This window comes from Mirounga angustirostris, unplaced genomic scaffold (genome assembly GCF_029215605.1).
Source record: "Mirounga angustirostris isolate CCGP_5_RB_7025 unplaced genomic scaffold, mMirAng1.0.hap1 SCAF_1, whole genome shotgun sequence".
Taxonomy (NCBI): Eukaryota; Metazoa; Chordata; class Mammalia; order Carnivora; family Phocidae; genus Mirounga; species Mirounga angustirostris.
In genome coordinates this window covers 208,462,912-208,481,699 of record NW_026991709.1, presented here as the reverse complement: position 1 = coordinate 208,481,699, position 18,788 = coordinate 208,462,912, and the positions used below count along the sequence as shown (strand labels likewise).

General features: G+C 59.0%; 2 protein-coding genes across 7 annotated transcripts; both read right to left on the bottom strand.

Moving 5' to 3' along the window:
- Positions 1–96: 96 nt before the first annotated feature.
- Positions 97–4,168, bottom strand: FDX2 (ferredoxin 2). Of its 2 annotated transcripts, XM_045863038.2 has the most exons (5): positions 3,841–4,168; positions 3,700–3,754; positions 3,395–3,501; positions 718–805; positions 97–520 (listed from the first exon to the last, which is right to left on the bottom strand). In XM_045863038.2, exons 1-5 carry the CDS (start codon positions 4,166–4,168, stop codon positions 364–366), a joined length of 735 nt encoding a protein of 244 aa, XP_045718994.1. In that variant the 3' UTR covers positions 97–363. The 2 variants fall into 2 exon arrangements, with proteins under 2 accessions (XP_045718994.1, XP_064427458.1); XM_064571388.1 differs by lacking the exon at positions 3,395–3,501 and having other exon boundaries at positions 3,700–4,168.
- Positions 4,169–4,841: 673 nt separating this feature from the next.
- RAVER1 (ribonucleoprotein, PTB binding 1) lies at positions 4,842–18,622 on the bottom strand. 5 transcript variants are annotated; one of them, XM_045863034.3, is made up of 14 exons: positions 18,320–18,622; positions 16,735–16,801; positions 13,934–14,403; positions 10,391–10,582; positions 10,086–10,215; positions 9,624–9,718; positions 8,764–8,851; positions 8,248–8,459; positions 8,058–8,151; positions 7,846–7,982; positions 6,782–6,856; positions 6,171–6,311; positions 5,706–5,789; positions 4,842–5,604 (listed from the first exon to the last, which is right to left on the bottom strand). In XM_045863034.3, exons 1-14 carry the CDS (start codon positions 18,587–18,589, stop codon positions 5,458–5,460), a joined length of 2,202 nt encoding a protein of 733 aa, XP_045718990.2. In that variant the 5' UTR covers positions 18,590–18,622; the 3' UTR covers positions 4,842–5,457. The 5 variants fall into 5 exon arrangements, with proteins under 5 accessions (XP_045718990.2, XP_045718989.2, XP_064427386.1 ...); XM_045863033.3 differs by having other exon boundaries at positions 7,846–8,151; XM_064571316.1 differs by lacking the exon at positions 8,764–8,851 and having other exon boundaries at positions 7,846–8,151; positions 9,624–9,749.
- Positions 18,623–18,788: the final 166 nt, after the last annotated feature.

Sequence of the window (18,788 nt, the reverse complement as noted above, 5' to 3'; positions counted from 1 at the left end):
GCCGTGGGAGGGGGGAGTTGGGGGCCCAGAAGGTGCGGCTCCAGACCCCAGGGCCTGCCCTCCCCGCCCCCCCCCAGGAGCCTCAAGACACTGGAGGTCTGTGAGACGGTTTTATTGTTGTTCCAGTCAGATTCCACCCTATCCACACACTGATTCTCCTGAGTTTGGGGGAGGCCACCCCAGCAGGGCTGGGGCCCCCTCGGCCTCCCAGACCAGAACCTGGACATGGGATCTCTCTGAGGCAGGGGCTCTGGCCTTCTGGTTGCTTCCAACATCTCTCTCGGGCCTGTCCATGCTCTGGGCTGGGCTGGCAACTTGGCTATTCCTGCAGTCCCGGCCGCGGGGCCGCGGGTGCCCGGGGTGTCAGTGGGGCTTGGGGACATGGCCGTCCACATAGAAGTTCCTGGTGATCTTTGGCAGCGTGAATTCGGCCCCTTCCAGCTCAGGAGTCAGCACGATTTGGCAGCCCAGCCGGGAGTTCTCCTGAAGAAGCGGGGCCATGTCCAGCATGTCGTCCTCCCTGCAGCAAGGAGAAGAGCAGTCACCCAGGGGCAAGCTGTCCAGCTGGTGGGGGCCCCACAGGGCAGGGACGAGGCACCTCTCAGGCCGGCGCGGGGCAGCGCCACGGCCAGCAGCTGCAGGGCCGAGTCGGGCTGGGGCTGCGTGGCGTGGCCCACACGGGCCTCTGCACAGCGGGGAGGGGCTGCCCCCGCTCACCTCTCGGTGGGAGGAGGCAGAAGGTCCAGGTGGTCCTCGCTCACGTACACGTGGCAGGTAGAGCACGCCAGGGAAGCTTCACAGGCCCCTGGGGGCAACAAGTGAGGAGGTGCCAGTGAGGGGCACGGTCAGGTAGGCACCATGAGGTCAAGGACAGAAGGGGGAAGAGGAAGAGGCCCTTTGTTTCCCCGTGCGCCCCTCGTCCGTCCTTCCCGGGCCCGCACCGAGCGCACCCTCCACCCTGTCATCCACTCGGCTAGCTGCTCCCGAGCTGCGTGTAAGTTTTGCAAAGGGACATCCAGGGTGTCCCGTCTCCCAAGGACCACCCCCCCAGCAGGCTGTGGACCAGACTGCGTACACGGAACCATGAATGAGCGTGGACTTGACTTCAGTGTGGCTGAGGGGGAAAAAGGCAGGGTCCCTGCAGCCTGTAAGCCCTTGCAGGGACCCTGTCACTGTGCTGGGCAAAGGGGTTTCCCTCTATCTCTTGCTCCCGAAGATGGGACCTGCTTCCTCAACACTCAGTGTGGCAGGGGAAGAGACCAGAAAATAAGGGTTGAAAGATACAGAAGCTGGGGTTTCCTGCTTTTCCCCCGGACGCATTCCCACCCTTTGGACTGATCACTGAGAATTGCGCTTTGGGGATAATGTCCCTCCTGGTCTAAAACCTTCCAAGGCCTTTTCCAAAACCAAACTCTTCCACTCAATCTCTGAGATCCTCCCGACCCCTCACTCACTCACTTCAGCCACACTGCCCCCCCGCCCCAACTCCAACACACCAAGCTCGTCCCCAGCACATGGCCTCTGCACTCGTTGCACCCTCGCCCTGGAATGTTCTTCTCTCCACTCTTTTACCAACAGAACTCATCTGTTTTCCAGTTCCCCCATCTCCTGTTTCTTATCCTCTCCCCGCACCACCCCCCACCCCTGCCTGGCCTTGGGGACTCTAATTTCTGCACAGCATTTACCACAGTCTCAGGTTACCACCTGAATCTCTGGGTGTACCTATGCTCCATCAACCTGGCCTCCGTCTTTGTACTTGGCACCAAGCCTGGCATATGGATGCTCAAGAGACATGTGTTTTAAATGAATGGGACAGAATTCCCTCTGTCTTCCACACGTGTTGGATAATGAAGATGTAGCTGCAAAGCAGCCTCCTGACCTGGGAGAACCTCCCAGGGGGACCTGGTGACTTTGCCCACACTCCCCGTCTCCTGGGGATAAAATGTCTGGACCCTGAAGCTCCAGGCAGTCCCCAAGGAATCTCTTCCTCAGTCCTGTTTCCCACCTCATTAGCACCCTCATCCCATGAGATAGAGATTATTGAATACGATAGTCCCAGCTAGGCACTGCATACTAACCAGGTGCCAGGCATTCAGCACTATGTCCGAGATCTGTTTAAGCCTCCAGAGCAACCCAGTGAGATAGTAACTAAATTATCCCCTTTTATACATGAGGCATCAGAGGCCCAGAGAGGTAAAGTACCTTGCTCAGAGTCATAGAGCTGGTAAGAGGCAAAATATGAACACAGGCCACTTGCCTCTAAAACTCATGTTCCAACCTGTCCTGGACTCCTGGTGACTGGATTCCAGAACAGAACTTGAGGTAGGCCTGCCATGACCAGCCCCCCAACATCCCCACCCCCGATAATGATTAAATCAGGCTCTGTATTATATTCACCCAACAAATAACCCTGTACATTTTTTTTTCAGACTGCCCTTTCCAGCTGCTCATGATATAATTACATGTTTATTCCTGGGATTATGGTCCCTATTAAGTTGAAATTGATGTGAAATGATAGGGGCCTTGTCTGTTTTGTACATTGCTGCCTGGCAAACAAGGTGTTCAATATACAGAGAAGAGCAGCACAGATTAGTGGCTAAAATAAGCTGGCTTTGAATCTAGTTTTGCCACTTACTTGACCCTGGATCATGTCAACTTAACCTGGGGCTGCTTCCTCACCTATAAAATGAGATAACAATCTTCCCTATCACATAACCTTATCAGGAAGTAGGTATTTAATGCACTTAAAATAATGTCTGCTATGATTATCTTCTCCTCAGCAAATACTGATTTAATACCCGTTACATCTAAACACCATGACAGGCAACCGATAAGTAGCACCAGGGTTTCTGATCTCATTCTGAAGACAGATGACAAAAAGGAAACAAGACACTAAGAAGTGTTAGGAGGACAATAAAGCACACTGAGGTGACAGTGACCAGGGGTGCGGGTTTTGGCTGGGCTGAGGGGAGGAGATTGTCAGAAAGATGACATTTACGTTGAGACCTGACGGATTAATCTGGTGGGAAAGTACTTCAGATGTCTGCAGCAGCAAATGCAAAAGCCCCGAGGCAGGAATGGACTTGGCTTTTTGTTTGAGGAACAGCAGGAAAGCCAGTGTGTCTAGATTAGAGAGAGGAAGGAGGGAGAGAATACAAGCTCCTGGAGGGCAGGAATTTTAATGACCTCTAATAAATGCTCAATAAATAGCTGCTGAGTGAATGAAGGTTTAGAGCTGGTCAGGGTTTGAGACATTGGTGAGGAGTCTGGATTTTAGCCATGTTTGATGGGAAGCCACGGGAGGGTGAAGTAACGGAGGAGAACGGTATCTGATTTGCAGGGTTTTTAAAACAATGAATAAGGACCTCCCCAATTCCCAGTGTGGGGTTCCCACCTTCCAGGTCCACTCCATGGCGCTGGGCCAGGTAAAGAACATTGTCCCCCACTCTGCCGCTCACCGGAATCCGTTGGCCTGACCGGTCTACGAACACCACGTTCACCCTGGGGACAGACGGGGGTGCAGATACCAAACTTGATGGTGGGCGCGGTGGCCAGGTCACGTCTAGGGTTAGGGGGCCTAGACGGCCAGGGGAATAGGACGAGGTAGAAGGGGGACACAGAGATGAGGCTGCAGGGCAAGGCGGGGACCGGAGGAACCTCGTGGGATAAAGAATGGGGGACTTAGCCCCCTACACTCACACGTCCCCGGGCCGCTCGGGGCCGCCAGCTTCTTCTTCCCCCGCCGGGCGCGAGTCTGGAAAACACGGTTGGGTGAGCGGCCGCGGCGCGCCTTGCGGGCGTCCGGCGGGTTAACGCTGTCCCCCAAAGCGCCCCAGGTACCTGTTGCTCGAAATCTTCTGGCTGTCACTGGCGCCGCCGCCTCCCCCGACCCCCGAGAGCCCCCACGCCGGCTCCACCAGGCTCCACCAGCCGCCCTCAGCAGGAACCCAGCACTCACGCCCCCCCGGGCCACGGAGGCCGCCATGACAGGCATCACGTGATCCGGGTCTGGGCATGCCCAGTGGCAGCCACGCGACCAAAGGGCCCGTAATTGCCCGAATATGAGCTCTGCCGTTTGAGTGGGGAGCGTGCGAGGAAGGACTCCAGGGACTGCCAGAGCGCGAGGGAGCCATGCCGGCTCACCCACACGAAAGACCTGCGGGGCCATCCCCGACTACCCACCCAGGCCCACTGTTTGTCCCAAGAACCAGCCAGCTCTGCTTTCTTTAAAACCATTTACTTACAAACTTTAATTCAGCAAAGGAAGGTCTGAGAGAGAGGACTGGGGAGACGACACCCCCCTGGAGTGGATGTGGACCCCCCCAGAGTCAGGGGAGGGAAGCTGGTGGCCCAGCCGGCCAGGGGGAGGGCCCAGGATCTCCTCAGGCCGACAGGTCCTGCTGGTGGGCAGGGGCAGAGCTTATCTGCATGAAATTGCTGGACTGGGCACTGGGCCAACAGGAGGCCAGCTCCAGGTGATCTAGCCTGGGGATGGAGAGGTGGAGCTCATCTTCAACATGGGGGCGGGCGGGGGGAGACAGCAGAGGCTGTGAGATGCACAATAACCGGACTCCCACAGACTGACAGCAGGACTGGTTTAAGCTGGCAGAGAAAACCCGTCTCTGCACACACGCCTGGGTAGGAGGGATGACGGGGTTGGTATGCCAAGACCAAGGCTTTGGCCTTCTACTGTCCTCAGAGTGGGGACCCTGGGTAGAGGGGCCCAATCCCCAGGCCAGAGCCATTTGGTCCTGAGTCAAGCTTCCGGAGCTCGGCATCTAAGAGGCTCTGACCACAGGGCCTGGGACCCGGCTTTAAGGCATCAGAAGGCAAGGGAACTGTGGCAGGGGGCTGGGAACCCCCAGCTGGAATACAGGCCAGAGTGGGCAGGCAGGGGCAGGACACAGCCATGCCTGCAGCAGACATGAGAGAAAGAGGGCTGAGCCATTTCAAACCGAAAAGAGTGGAATGAAGGCCCAGACATGCTGGACCTTGAAGGAATCAGAGCTGGGGGTCGTCCTGGATTGTTTAAAAAATAATACAAATTAGAAAAGGAAACAAAAGTCAATTGTCAAAGTTAAAAAAGGGGGACAGTCTCTGATCCTCACGGGAGGTCAGGGGAACCTCCAAGGCACTCAAAAGGCCAAGATACAGGAGTGACTAGGCAGGAGAGGACTCCCAGAGAGACACAGACACAGGCGGATACAGGGGAGGGGACAGAGAGCAGGCCAGGGCCCCTCTCTCTTAAGGCTGTAGAGTTTCCATGCCGGGAGCAGGCCAGAGGTGCATAGTGGCCCCCAGACTCCCCCACACTCCTTGGGTTCCGGCTGGTTGGTCAACAAAGTCTTTCAGAGATTTTTCTATTACTGAAAGGGGGGGAAAAAAAACACAAACAGAACACCAGAAAACCCAAAAGCGATTTGGTGCAGGCCCTTGAGCATCTCTGGCACTGGACCCTTAGAAAATCCGCTTGCGCTTCAGGTAGGAATCTGCGTAGTGGCCCCCAAGGCCCTGGGAGTGCTGGCCCACATAGCTGCCTTCAGGGCTGGGCTCGGGTGAGGGCAGCAGGTGGGCAAAGCTGCGTTTCTGGCCACCCAGTGGGGTCTAGAGACAGAGGGGAGGGGGTGACAAGTCAGAGGCCATCCAGGGGCCACTGCTCCCCAACCCGGCGCGTCCCCGCTGCCCTCCCCACCCACCCCCCGTACCTTCAGCAGGTGGCTGTGGCCATTTGGCCCAGGGCCGAGGCCCAGGAGCCCTTCTCCGGAGCCCAGTGGAGAGGAGCTGACAGCCTGGGAGACATGGGAGAGAGATGCAATGGGAGAGGAAGTGGCCCCCAGGGCAAAGGCAAGGGGTTTCAGGCTTGAAACTCATCAGCTAGGAGACTGGGGGGGGGCTTCTTTTTTCTGAGCCTGTTGCCTCATCTGTCAACTGGGGCTAATCGCACCCACACCGCAGGCTACTGGGGAGGGAGTGAAAGGTGGCCAGGAAGGCTGGGCAACATTAGGTGCAAGACACACAGGTGTGGGGATGGCCCGTTTGAGCTCATCCCTGAGCAGAGCTGACCCCCGCTCTGCCACCACCTTGGCCTGGGCCTAGGCACCAGAGGTCGCAGGGGCTCCTGCATCCTGGCTGTCCCTGGGGAACTGTCCGCAGCTGGGGAAGCTCCTCACCTTGTTAAGGTGGCTCTGCTTGAGGCCAGCCTGCAGGCCACTGGTGAAGTAGGAAGTGGGAGAGCCCGAATAGAAGTGGGAGAGGGGCCCCCCGCCGCCCCCGCCACTCCGTTCTCCGAAACCACTTGGCGGGGGGGACATCTGCAGAGAGGGGGGCGGGCCGAGTGAGACAGATTGTTGAAGAATCCAACCCATTCTGTAGATCCTCCCAAATGCCCCCTCCCCCCCAGCTTTGGCCAATGGGACAGCAGCATGACGCTGAAGACAGAGGTGCCTGGCCTCCCTGCTTCCTCTTGGGAACCCCGGGACCACCACCACACGCGGGCCAGCCTCACAGGGTGACCTGCTGGAGAACGAGCTCCAGGGGCAGCAGATAAATCATCCCAGCTGAGTCCCCTTCCCCCGCCTACTAACTGCCAGGTATGTGACTAAAACCAGTGCAGACTGCTCAGCCCCAGCTGTGCTGCCAGGGAACCACCTGCTGAGCTCCCCGAAGACTGGTGAGAAATCAAGTATCTGCTGTTCTGAGCGACCAAGTGGTGGGGCCGCTTGTTATGCGGCAAAAGCTAGCGGATACGCCCAGGAGATAAGATGGACGGGGCAGCTCTTACTTTGTGTCGGCTGGGTCTGTGAGGCCCTAGCGCCGGCTCCCGGGGGTGGGAGAAGAGCCGCCGAGGTCCCACATCCTGAAGGGAAGGGAGAGAAGCATGTTGGGTGGGAGTCTGCACCAGCTTCACCCCTGGCTGAGTTCCACGGCACAGATGTCCCGGGGAAGTCTGGCCCCCTCCAGCAGAGGGCACACCTGACTGTGTGCGGGCGACTTCCAACTGCAGGCTGGGCAGCTGGGATGAGATGGAGTGTGCGCCCCACGGCAGAGAGGGGTTCCACATCAGCCCCGGAGGCGGCTGCTATGAAGGTGTGTGGCCCCTGTGGGGCCAGGTGTTCACAGTGTTTCGAGGCCACTGGGCATCTGCATTGTGTGAGCCCTTTTATATGTTAGCGTTGACATTTATTTCAGTTGTTACTTTTTTAAACCTGGTGTGAGCCAGGGGCGCCTGGGTGGCTCAGTCGTTAGGAGTCTGCTTTCCGCTCAGGTCATGGTCCCAGGGTCCTGAGATCGAGCCCCACATCGGGCTCCCCGCTCAGCAGGAAGCCTGCTTCTCCCTCTCCCACTCCCCCTGCTTGTGTTCCCTCTCTCGCTGTCTCTCTCTGTCAAATAAATAAAATCTTAAAAATAAATATATAAATAAGCAAACCTGGTGTATGCCAAACATAACACAGGGGGGCCTGCGGGTGGCCGGGCTGCAACACCTGACCCCGGGGGAGGCTGGGATCACAGAAGGAGCAGCTCTCCAGGGACAGGGACAAGAGTCAGATAAGGGAGAGAAGGACAGAAAGACCAACAGGACACCGAGCCTTGTCTTTAAGAGGCCAAAGCCCAGCCTAACGCCTCTTGGGAGAGAAAGACAGACGGGAAGCAGGTCTGATGTGAAGAGACAAACAGACATGAGACAGGGCGGGGACTGTGTCTGGCACCTTCCCCGCGACCTCCCTAGTGCTCTCCTGGCCTTCGGTATTACAGAAATAATGCTCCGGAGAATGACTCTCTCTGGGGGAACAAAGGGCCACAGTGGCAGCCCTCGGGAGGCTGACCGCACGGCAGCGAGGTACTCACCGAGGGGTAGTCGAAACCACAGCTGTCAGGCAGCCCTGGTTCAGGGGGCAGGCGGGTGCTGGCGAGAGGGCTGAGCAGGCGGGACTTGAGCTGGAAGGCTTTGCTGCTGCCGCCGCCTCCACCACCACCTCCAGGGGCTGGGGGGTTAGGCAGGTGGCCCTCAGCCGGGCGGCGGCTTCTCCCTGTGCCTCCCCAGCCCCGAGCCTCCTTACCCGCCAGGTTGCTGGCCGGGAGTAGGCTGTGTAGGTTCAGGTAGGGATTCAGGGGGATCCGGAAGTCCTTTGGGGGTTCCCCCAGCAGCGAGACCTGTGGTGGGAGGGCTGGATTCGTGAGGGCCCCTGGCAGGCGGGCTCTTGCAGGTCAGGAGGCCGGATCGGTACTGGGTACAGGGCAGAGCCTTACCCCAGGGGGTGCTGGCAGAGGTCCACTGTCTTTCTGGAGGCTCCTAAGGCCGGTGCCTCGGAGTCCCACTGGGGCAGGGGGTGGAGTGAGCTGGGCTGCTGGGGGACCCAGGCCTATGGCTTCCCGGTCACCCCCAGAGGGGCCAAGCAGTGGCGGCAGCAGAGGTGGCGGCTTCCCTCGCCGGGGCGGCAGCTCCGGGGGCAGGGCCCCCCCTACAGGGAGAAGATGATGTTGGCGCCCAACCCCAACCCCACAGGCCCCGTCTTCCCGGGGCCCTGAGCCTCCACTTGGACCCGGACCAGCAGGTATGTGGTGGGCACTGTGCAGAGCCCTCTAAGCACATCACCTCCCAGGATGCTCCCAGCCACCCTGGGAGGTGAGGGCCCAATTGACAGATGGGGCCACTGAGACCCAGAGAAATGAGATCATGTGTCCATGCCTAGTAAGGAAAGGGGCTCAGAAAGGGGAAGTGGGAACGGGGTCCAGAAAGATGAGGGGGCGCAGGGTCTGTGTTACCTGCAGACAGCTCCCCGAGGAGGGGGTTGGCCGGCTGGGCCCCAGGCTGAAGGGTGCCCAGGGGAGAGTCTCCCAAGATCCCGGGCTTCTGGAGACAGAGCACAATCAGCTGGAGATGGGCCAGTGTGGCCCGGACAGCAGACAGGGGTCACCACACCCAGCACACCCGGACTCCAGGCCCCAGCCCGTCATGGGCAGACACGCACAGTGTCCCCCAGTGTCTGCAACATCCCAGCCGTCACCCATCTGGCCACCCAGTGGTGACGGAGGGCCTCCTGCATACCAGACCCTGGAGAGACCCCGGGGACATGCACCATATGCTCGGCGTGTCAGGGCCCATCAGCCACACTGCTAACCACGGTCAGACACACATAAGATGACAGTCCTTCCCAGGCACACTGTCCCACACCCGGTCCCCCTGTTGGAAGCACAGTGTCCAACACAGTGCCCCAGCCACATGGAGCCAGTCACTTTTAGCCAAGCAAGCCCCTGATTCCATCAGTGACGGTCAGACGCACCCACGTCACTGACTTGGCCCTAGTGAACCAAACCGGGTGGATCAGTGGCATGTGTGTGTGCGTGTGCGTGTGCATGTGCGTATCTTGGTCTGCCTGGGTCTCCGTGTACACGCGATGAGAAGGCGGGAGCGAGCCACCAGCAAGCTACTCCCCTGTGAAGCCTGGACTTCCTCTCCCAGACTGAGTCACTGCCTGAGTCCTGAGCACCTGCCATGGACACGACCACATGTCCCGTCACCCTGCCGATGCCAAGCCACTGGCAGGTGCGAGGGGGTGTGAAATGGACCGACGAGGGGCAGGGGCGTGCGTGTGTGCGCGGAGGGCCCGGGGCCGCGCAGTTACCTTCTGACTCTGGGTCTGCAGGGCGAGCTGCAGGAGCGCCGTGGATAGGGCGGGCCCGCTGAGCAGTGGCATGGCCGGAGGTGCACCCAGGAGGCCTGGGGGAGACCGGGAAGTGAGCAGCGGACCCTGGATGGAAGCGCCCGCCCCAATTAAGCACAACCCCGGGCCTGAAGCTCCCAGAAAACAACTGATGTCCCCAAAACAAGGGCCCAGGAGGGGAGTCTGCCCCAGGGAGGGACAGCCCTTTCCACTACCCTGCTTCACTGCAGGTGGCTCTGCTCCCCCCCCGCCACCCCTTGAGGGGCTCGGGGCACCAGCTCCCTTTGGTGACTGCCGCTCTCATCCCAGCCCCTGCTCACGGGCTCGAGTCACTTAGAGCTCAGATGGGAAAAAAGCCTGGGGAGGCGCTGGGTTCCGAGAGCGCTGGGGACCCCGGCCGCCACTCTCCGGGCCCCACCTTACCCTGCTTGCCCCCTGCACTGCCGTGGAGCAGGGGGTGCAACAGCAGCTGGAGGGAAGCAGAGGGCCCCAGGTTGTTGAGCAGCTGCAGGATGTTGGGCTCGGGCAGGAGTCCTTTGCCCCGATTGAGGGCCTGTAGAGAGAAATGGAAGAGCGGCTTAGAGCCCCACCTGGCCTCAGGGATGTGGGCTCACCCATCCCTCTCATCCCGAGTCCAGCCGACACCCTGACTTTTTAAGAGAGGAGGACCTGGCCCCTGGTTCCCCCACCCCCACCCCCAGGGGTACACTTCCCAGGCAGGCACTCACCGTGGCCTGGGCAGCGATGAGCGCGGCCAGCATGCTGCGGCCAGGGGGCCCTGGGGCACAGAAGGAGACGCGCAAGTGGCTGCCCCCCAGCGCCAGGCCGTCCGCCCGCTGCTGCGCTTCTTCTGCCATTTCCGCCGTCTCGTACTCCAGCACAGCGAAGCCCTTCAGCTGCCCATCCTGGCCATATGCCAGCTGGGGGGGGGGGGTAGACGTGAGCACCCAAGTGGCAGTGGCAGCCCTCATGTGAAGTGACAACAGCGACCAGACTGGGATCCCGATCATGACCGTGAATTCCCCAGAGGGCGTGGGTTTTTGGCCCTACGCTCTTCTAAGCCCTGTTCCTGCATTAGCTCATCGAATCTTCTCAGTGGCCCCAGGAGGCTGCATCCTACCCATTTTTCAGAGCAGACAGCTGAGGTTCAGAAAGGTCAACATGCCCAAGGTCACAGAGCGTGTAGGAGTGCAAAGCTGGGGTCCACCTCGCATGGGTCAAGTCCCCTGGGGCTCAGGCCAGCACTACTTTGGGACTCTGATGGGGACTGCCCAGCACACGAAGGCGCAGGAAGGACACAGCCTGGGGGTGAGACATGTGGCCTCCAAGCTCGGGTTCAAGACCGGATGTGCCAGTTGGGAGGGAGGTCACACAACCAGTGAGGCCCCCCCCACCCTGCCTCCCCTGACAGCAGCCCGTTGGTACTTTAGGCCCACAGCCCCTCTTCCAGACCCTGGGGCCAGATGTGTCCCAGGACTAAGACTTTTTTGGAAGAAAGGGAGGATGCTGCACATGCTATATATCGTGTGTCCGTTCCCCCACTGGGGTCTGGGGCTCCCGCACATCAGACGCCCAGATCTCTGCAGCAAGACACAAATGGCCCCATCAGATCAGGTCAGGTCAGGCTCTGCCACCATGAGAGCCTGCCACCCACTCAGGGAACGAACCTCTTGGTTTTCGGGGCATCGTGGGTGCTGTCCCAGGGCAGACAGGTCCCGGGCGAGCACCCGGCTGGCCCGTGCCTGCTCGCGGGCTGGGCGCCACAGGGGCTGTTTCACCACTTTGCAGAGCCAGGCACGGGCAGCACTCCCACTCCGCAGGGGAGGAAACAGGCTCCGAGAAGGGCAGTCCCTTGCCCGGGCCATGGAGCTGGAGCTGGGAGCGGACGAGGCCGCGCTGCTGCCCTTCAAGAAACCAGCCGCCTGTGTGTGGCTATGGCTGATTTGGGAACCAGTGATGCTCCTCCCGGTCCCCAGTGACGCACAGTGTGGTATGGAACCAAGACAATGTCCATCCACAGAGGACAGCGGAGTCCACGAAATGGAATATGGTGTGGTCCCAACAGCAATGGAAAAGCTCTCGTGTCTGAGCACGAAAATATGGCCAAGACCGAAGGGAAGAACCAAACCGAAGCAGGCACAGCAACATCTGGGTCAGGAAAAGGGGAACGCAAAGACATACACACACATCTGTTTGAAATGCGTAATGAAATCTCGCCGGAAGGAGACACCACCACAACCTGGTTTGAGCAGGGACTGCAGGCAAAGGCGCCGGGGGGAGGGGAGCCTTCACCACTGACCTTTCTGCACTTGCTGAATTTCCAAACAGGACTGGACTGCCCATTCACAAAAATAAATAAAATGGAAAAGGCTTCTTAAAACACCCAAGGTCTCATGACACCTGCTTTATTAGCGTCGACAGCATTGAGATGCTAGGGAAACCGGCGTGTGACTAACTGGCAAAGCGCGCCAGAGCGGGTTGCTAGGGCATTTCCCTGATGGTCTCATCTTGGTGATGTTGAAAATGATGCTCCCCACCAGGACAGCCAGTTCCCAGCTTGGCATCCAGCCTTCTTGGAAGGTGAGGGTGCCCGCTTAAGAGTGGGGGGCCCCGGGGTCAGCTGACGGACCTCGACTCCCAGCCCACCTTACTGGCAGGCTGGTGTGGGCACATCACTGCACATGCCCAGCCCTGGGCCTTGTTTTCCTCATCTGTAAAGTGGGGCCAGCACACAAACCCACCTCAAACAGTGGTTGTGGGGATTTAAGATGCTCCCCAGGGGCAAGGAAGGGTGGTATTCTAGATGTGCACCTGCTCTGAGTGCCCAGGTAGGGTGGCTCCAGCTGTCAGCCCACCTCTACTGAGCACTTCACCTTCACCTCTGTCCAAGGCCCAGATGCACATCTTCTAATATGTGCCATCTTACAGAGGAAGAGAGAGAGGGGTCAAAGTGCAACCAAGGCTTCACGGCTCCTAAGGAGGGAGATTGAGGCTCAAACCTCAACGTGCCTGACTCCTGAGCCCGGCCTCCATTCAACCAGGACACCTACTGTAAGTGGAAGCATGTACAAGTAGCCATTCACAATAACCCAATCACAAAGCACTGCTAGCCCCATTTCCAGATGGGAAAACTAAGGCTTGGAGCAAGAACTTAGCTGGTCATAGCCCTGCTGTCCCATCTTCATAAGAGAGGACGTGGCTGCCAAGCTAAGTCATCTGTCCCCTGAGCCCCCCACCCAGGGCCTAGCACAGGGCAGGTACGCAACAGAACGCAGCAGCGTGACCAAATGCAAAGTGAGCAAGGAGCGGGCTTCCTAGGACTCCACTTACACAAGGGAAGCGGGACTCACCCGCGGCCACTGGGGTCAGGGCCCGTCCACCAGCTCCGTCAGGCTGGCCTGGGGCTTGGAACCAGGCTGCAGCGTTCCCATCCCAGCCCTGCCACACCCTGGCTGTAGAGCCCTGGGTAGGGCACTTGAACTTGTGCCACCTGAAAATGGGGTGTTACCTGCCTCTCTGGGCTGTTCTAGGATGAAGGGATTCTAAGGAATGTGCCCAGTGGGTGCTGAAGGAATATCTATGCTGGGGGTCTGTGGGTAAAGCTATCTGGGGGCTGAGGAGTGGGCCTGGCTTGTTCTCACGCCACTGTGCCTGTCACAGGGCCCGGCAGGCACACAGATGTGCATTACACATGTGACTCGGATGAACCAGAGACTGTTTTGCCAACCCAACGTGTGAGTGTTGAATCCTTTTATGGAGGAGGGAAACCAAGACTCAGAGAGTGAGTGACTTGCCCAGAGGCACAGAGCCGGGCTGGAATCCAGCCAAGCCCAACTTCCTGACCTCCAGGCTCAAATGGACTGTGGGCTTCTCTGGACAGCCTCCTCAAAGCCAGGCCTAGGAGCCGGGAGGCCACTCGGCAAAAGTCTGATGAACACGGAAATGGGAGCGGGAGGTGAGCAAGCCTCGCACCAAGCTTTCACAAAGGCGGCCTCACCTGCGTTTTATAGGAGGCCCAAGGCCACCGAGGTTAAGCAAGTTGCTAAAGGGTGCACCGGGATCTGAGGCCCAGCCATCTGGCTCCGAGCTGGGCTGTCACCCACTACACCACGTGGCCTTTCTAACAAGAACCCCATTCAAAGTGGCAGCGCCGCTGCTTTACTAAAAAGGGACCCAGGAGATTAGAAAAGGCAGGTGATGCCAAAGGGCCCCTCTGAGGCGCTCTGGCCCCCCGCCCACCCCCAGGCCCCGGCACCAGGCCCAGGGCTCACCTGGCAAAAGGTGGGCGTGTGGGCTGCCGCCAGTGCCCGGCGCAGGGCGTCCCCGTCGCTGAAGCCAGGGGGCAGCTGGTCGACGCAGAGGCAGCGCGAATGCAGCAGCTCGGGTGTCAGCTGCCCGGCATCTGTCCAGTGCACGTAGAGGGTGCGCGGGCCCAGCGGCTTGCCCAGCAGGTCCGACTTGGCGCGGGCGGCCGAGTCCTTCTTCATGTACTCCGCGAAGCCGTAGCCCTTGGAGTGGCCGGTGCGCTCGCTGTAGACCAGAAAGCAGCGCTCCAGGCTGCCGAAGGGCCGCACCAGCTCCTCGAACTGCTGCTGGGTGAAGCTGGGGGGCAGGTTGGCCACGCAGAGCAGGGCGTCCGTGGGCTGCAGCTGTACGGACAGCTCGCGCTCCCGCAGGTGGCTCTGGTGGAAGGCGCGGATGGCAGCCTCGGCCTGCTCCCCGTTCAGCAGGGTCACGAAGGCTGCAGCGGGAGGGGGCGCGGGCTCAGGGGGCGACCCCGAGGGGCACCCCCTTCACCCCACGGCCGCCCCCCCCACCTCTCTCTACACCTTGCGTGACCTCAGAATACCCAAAAACCAGGATGTGTCAGGGACCAGCCGAGGGAATGGCTGGCAGCCTGGAGTTCCTGCTGCAGGGGTCTCCTTCCTCCCCGAGCCCCGCTTCCTGCTCTCGTCCCCGCTCCTCACCCACACAGCAGGGCTCACCTATTGTGTACCTGGCTGGGTCCTACACGCGACTAACTTGGGTGACGTACGGCCGTGGTTAAGCACGTGATCGCTGGGGCCTGGGGCTTTGATTCCAGCCCCTGAATGGCTCTGGGGTCTCAGTTTCTTCATGGGAAATGAGAATAACTTACTCCTGACAACCCCCATTTGGCCAGCAAGGAAACAGGTCCAGAGCAGTGCCCCCTGCCCCAGTGGAGGAGCCTGGACTTGAACCCAGGCAGGCAAGCCCCAGTGCCCTGCTCTGCACCCCTCCTTCACCACCTTTCCAGGCCACCAACACCTCTCATATCTAGTCCCGCTGCCACTCCTCGTTTGCTCTCCACCCAGCAGCGACAGGGAGCCTTTCAAAAGGATAATCAGATGGTGCCTTGTCCTTGTCTAGGAGTTCTCATTACAGGGGCCAGTGGATCCTGTGTGGCCTGGCCCACTGGCCTTGCTGACCTCCTCGCCCATCTCCTGCTGCTACTTCCTGAACTGTGCCAGGCCCACTCCACCCCGGGGCTTTGCGCCTGCTTCTCCCTGAGCGTGGAACCCTGACCTCCACGCTGCCTCGCCTGGTTAACCCCCACCCACGCTTCAATCTGCCTGCAAATATCACTTCCCCCACAAAGCCTAGCCTGACTTCTCCTGTTGCAGATCCCAGCTCTGTGCTCTTACAGGGCTCTGAAGCTTATGGTTTTGTGTGTGTTCGTGTACACAAACCTCCATGCTTGCAGCTGTCTGAATAACACCCTTCTCCGCAGACTAGACTATCTGTTAACTTGGTTAACAGTTACGTACCCGGTACCCAGCACACACCATTCAGTAAACATTGTTGGAAGACTGTATGAATGAGTGTGTCAGTTAAGCTCTGGATTATTGATGCTTAGCACACAGGCATGCTAGGTGCTCAGTAGATACTTGATTTGTTGCTCCTGCCAATATTTACTAAGCACCTATTAGGTGCCAGGCACCCACAGCTTTTTAGGATTTTAACATGTTTGGCCTCATGGCTAACCCAAGCAAGTCATGCCCAATTTGCTGGTGAGAAAACTGAGGCTCTGGAGGGTAAATCACTTGCCTGTGGCCACAGAGTAAGGCCAGACCAGGACTTGAACCCAGGTCCATTTGCCTCCAGGGCCCAAGAACTTAACAACTATGCTAGCCTGCCACACAGGGGTTACTGGTCCTCAGCTTCTTCTCACCCATCTTACAGATTGCAAAAAAAGGCCCTGGAAGGTTTAATACCAGCACAATGCCTGGCAGGCGCAGACACCCACAGAGAGCTTCCCATGCGGGGAGTGGGGGAGTGCCAAGGCTGACAAGACCCCTCCCTGTTCTCAGGGAGCCAGCCACCCAGTGCAGGAGGCAGGTGAGTGAGAGAGTGACAAGAGCCCAGTGTGACAGTGCTATGATGGGTAGGGCGTTTGGGGCACTATGCGAGCTGCCTGATGCCACCCGGAAAGCACTGTGGACAGCTAAGAGCACTGGCAGAGGGAACAACCTGGAACCTGATGGGTGCCCGAGGGGATGGTGAGGCTGGGGCACATCCCCGCAAGGTAGTGTCAGGAGGAGCCTCAGAGAATTTTGAAGAGAGAGAACAATGAAGGTTAGGACTGGATTTGATCAGATTTGCAACTGGATCAGAGCTGGCTACTGGTGGGGAGGGCAAGCCGGACCATGAAATCACAGAGGCAGACAGACCAGAGTGAGGCTGCCTTTTTGGCAAAGATGGAGAGGGCATGGATCAGATGGAAGTTGAGGGAATGGAGGGGCGCCAATTGTTCTGGAGGACTTGAAGGAGAAGACCACACAGGTCTGGGTTACTGGCTGGCTGGGGGGAATGGCGTGGGGAAGAGGGGAGCCCAATGCCTAGGTATCTGGCTGGGGAGCTCAGGGGAGGAACACCAAGGCTGCCTGACAATGGGCACCCAGGATGAAAGACAGAGTGGGACAACAGTCTGTCCTGCACGGCCTAGGGGACAAGGTTGGGCCCGAAGTTCAGGACAGGAAACACTGGGTGTGGACCCTCCCAGTTTCAGGGACTGTCATCTCCTGCCACTAGCCCAACCCACAGCCCCACAAACCTGTCCCTTTGTATTTGTCCACAAAACAGTACTTGAGCTCATAGTCGCTGAGCAGGTCGTGCACTTCCTGCGGAGACAGAAGCCAAAGGATACGAAGTCACCAGGGGCTGAAGGGAGCGACCCAGTGCCACCTCCACGTGGACCAGCTATGAAGGCAGATCAAATAGCAACCCCATCTTACAAATGAGGAAACATGCAGAGCTGGGATTTAGAGCCAGAGCCTAGCTGCAGACTCCAAGCTTTGAACTAACACAACACACCCTAAGACTTGGATGGGTCTGCGTTCAAGTCCCAGCTCTGCCCTTAGGGAAATAACTTCAACTCATCTGAACCTCAGGTAGCAAGTCTGACTCTCTCCAACATCCCAACAAACTGGGCATTAACCCATTTTGTAGATGAAGAAACTGAGGCTCAGAGAGGCAAAGGAACATGTCCAAGGTCATGCAGCTGGTCAGGGCAGTAGAGGGAATGCCACGCAGGGGGTACCTGACTGGGGACCCTGTGTACTTAAAAAGCCCACAGTGCATGGCTTCACGTGCCTCCCAATTCCCTCCTGTTGACAGGGCTGGTCTTCTGGTAAGCCAGCTTTGCGGGCAAACTCTGGGGCCTGCTACTGCCAGACACACTGTGCACCTTGAAGGAGATAGAGTGTTCCCAGCTGAGAGATGGTAGGCACTAGGAGAGCCAGCTCTAGGAAAAAACCGGACCATACTTAGTGGCACCTGCCCCAGGTCTGTCCCCAAGTCTGCCCCTCCCCACACTCTAAGACCCCACCAGCCATGTGCCTACTCGTGGCAGGGAGTCAGTGGCAGATGTGCAGGTGGGTCAGAGAGCAGAGACTTCTCAGCAGCAGGGAGAAAGAACCCATCTCACTGTGGCAGGGCAGGGCAGACTAGATGCAATCTCCTTGGGTCCAAAGAGCACTGGGAAGCCCTGCCCCATGTAGGCCCCAAAAGAAGGGCACCCCTGGCCAGATCAGTCAAGGGAGGGGGCACAGAACAGTGGGGGAGGTCTGCAGGTCTGTGAGCTGGGGGCACTAGACTCCATTTTTCCAAATTAATCCAGAGGCTTTTGGAGAAGAAAAACCCCAGGAGCTACTACAACTTCCGGACCTCTCAGAGGAGTCGGTAAACGCGTGCTATGGAAAGGCATACTCTAGTCAACCCTGAAACTTCTGGATACAAGGTTCCGCCGCTCCACGGTAGAGGGGGTGGGGAAAAACACAATCAGAGCAGGGAGCAACCGACATCCCTACTTCCACAGTCCCAGTATAGCAGCCCATTCACAATCCCCCAAGGCCAAAGTTGCCCGCCCCCTTCCAGTTAGTTCCCCGCCCCCTTCAATCACTTGGTTTCGTCCAAACCTGTGGTCGCCCCTAGCAACGTCCTCCCTCAGTCCAAAGTTGGTTTTTCCCTCCATCACTGCCCCCCCCCACATCTTGCTCTTGGTTTCTCCCGATCCCGCACTGATCCCGCGCTTGGACTCTCCCGCCGACGCCCCCCAGCGCAGGCCAGCGTTGGTGTCGCCCGGTTCCCCCCGCGCACGCGCATGGTGGTACTTCCCGCCACGCTCCCCCCCCCCATACCTGGTTGGTCACGTCCCCCGGGAGGCCCCGGATCAGTATCTTGCGGCGGTTACGGAACTGGCGCTCGGTATGTTCTAGCCGTTTCCGGATCTCCTCTGGATCTAGCGGCGGCAGTTCTTCTTCGGGCGCCCGGCGCTCCGCGGCATCATCAGCTTCAACCTCGGCCCCAGCCTCCGGGCTCAGCGGGGGCCGGTGAGTAACGGACACGTCGGCCGCCATCTTGGGAAACCCGGCGCCTTCTGGGACCAGCGAGCCTGGGCGGAGCGGCATAGAGCGGCAACGAGGGCGCGCCCGCCGATTGGCCAGGAGAAGCCCCACCTCCTTTCCCACCCCCTCAGCCCATTGGCCAAGGCCCATCCCGCCTCTCAGAGTTCAAGCCGCGTCTGGGCGCCACAGGCTCCACCCCTTTCTGCCACAGAGATGTCACTCAAAGGACACGAAGCGCGGTGGTTGAGCTGCTCAGCACACG

Coding starts and splice junctions, on each gene's coding strand:
- RAVER1 (XM_045863033.3), bottom strand. CDS start 18,589: ATGCCGCTCCGCCCAGGCTCGCTGGTCCCAGAAGGCGCCGGGTTTCCC. Junction 8,852..9,623: donor TGCAGACCCAGAGTCAGAAG/GTAACTGCGCGG, acceptor CTCTGTCTCCAG/AAGCCCGGGATCTTGGGAGA. Junction 5,790..6,170: donor AGCAGAGCCACCTTAACAAG/GTGAGGAGCTTC, acceptor CATGTCTCCCAG/GCTGTCAGCTCCTCTCCACT.
- FDX2 (XM_045863038.2), bottom strand. CDS start 4,168: ATGGCCCCGCAGGTCTTTCGTGTGGGTGAGCCGGCATGGCTCCCTCGC. Junction 3,755..3,840: donor CAGAAGATTTCGAGCAACAG/GTACCTGGGGCG, acceptor CGTGTTTTCCAG/ACTCGCGCCCGGCGGGGGAA. Junction 3,502..3,699: donor CCCGAGCGGCCCGGGGACGT/GTGAGTGTAGGG, acceptor GTCTGTCCCCAG/GGTGAACGTGGTGTTCGTAG.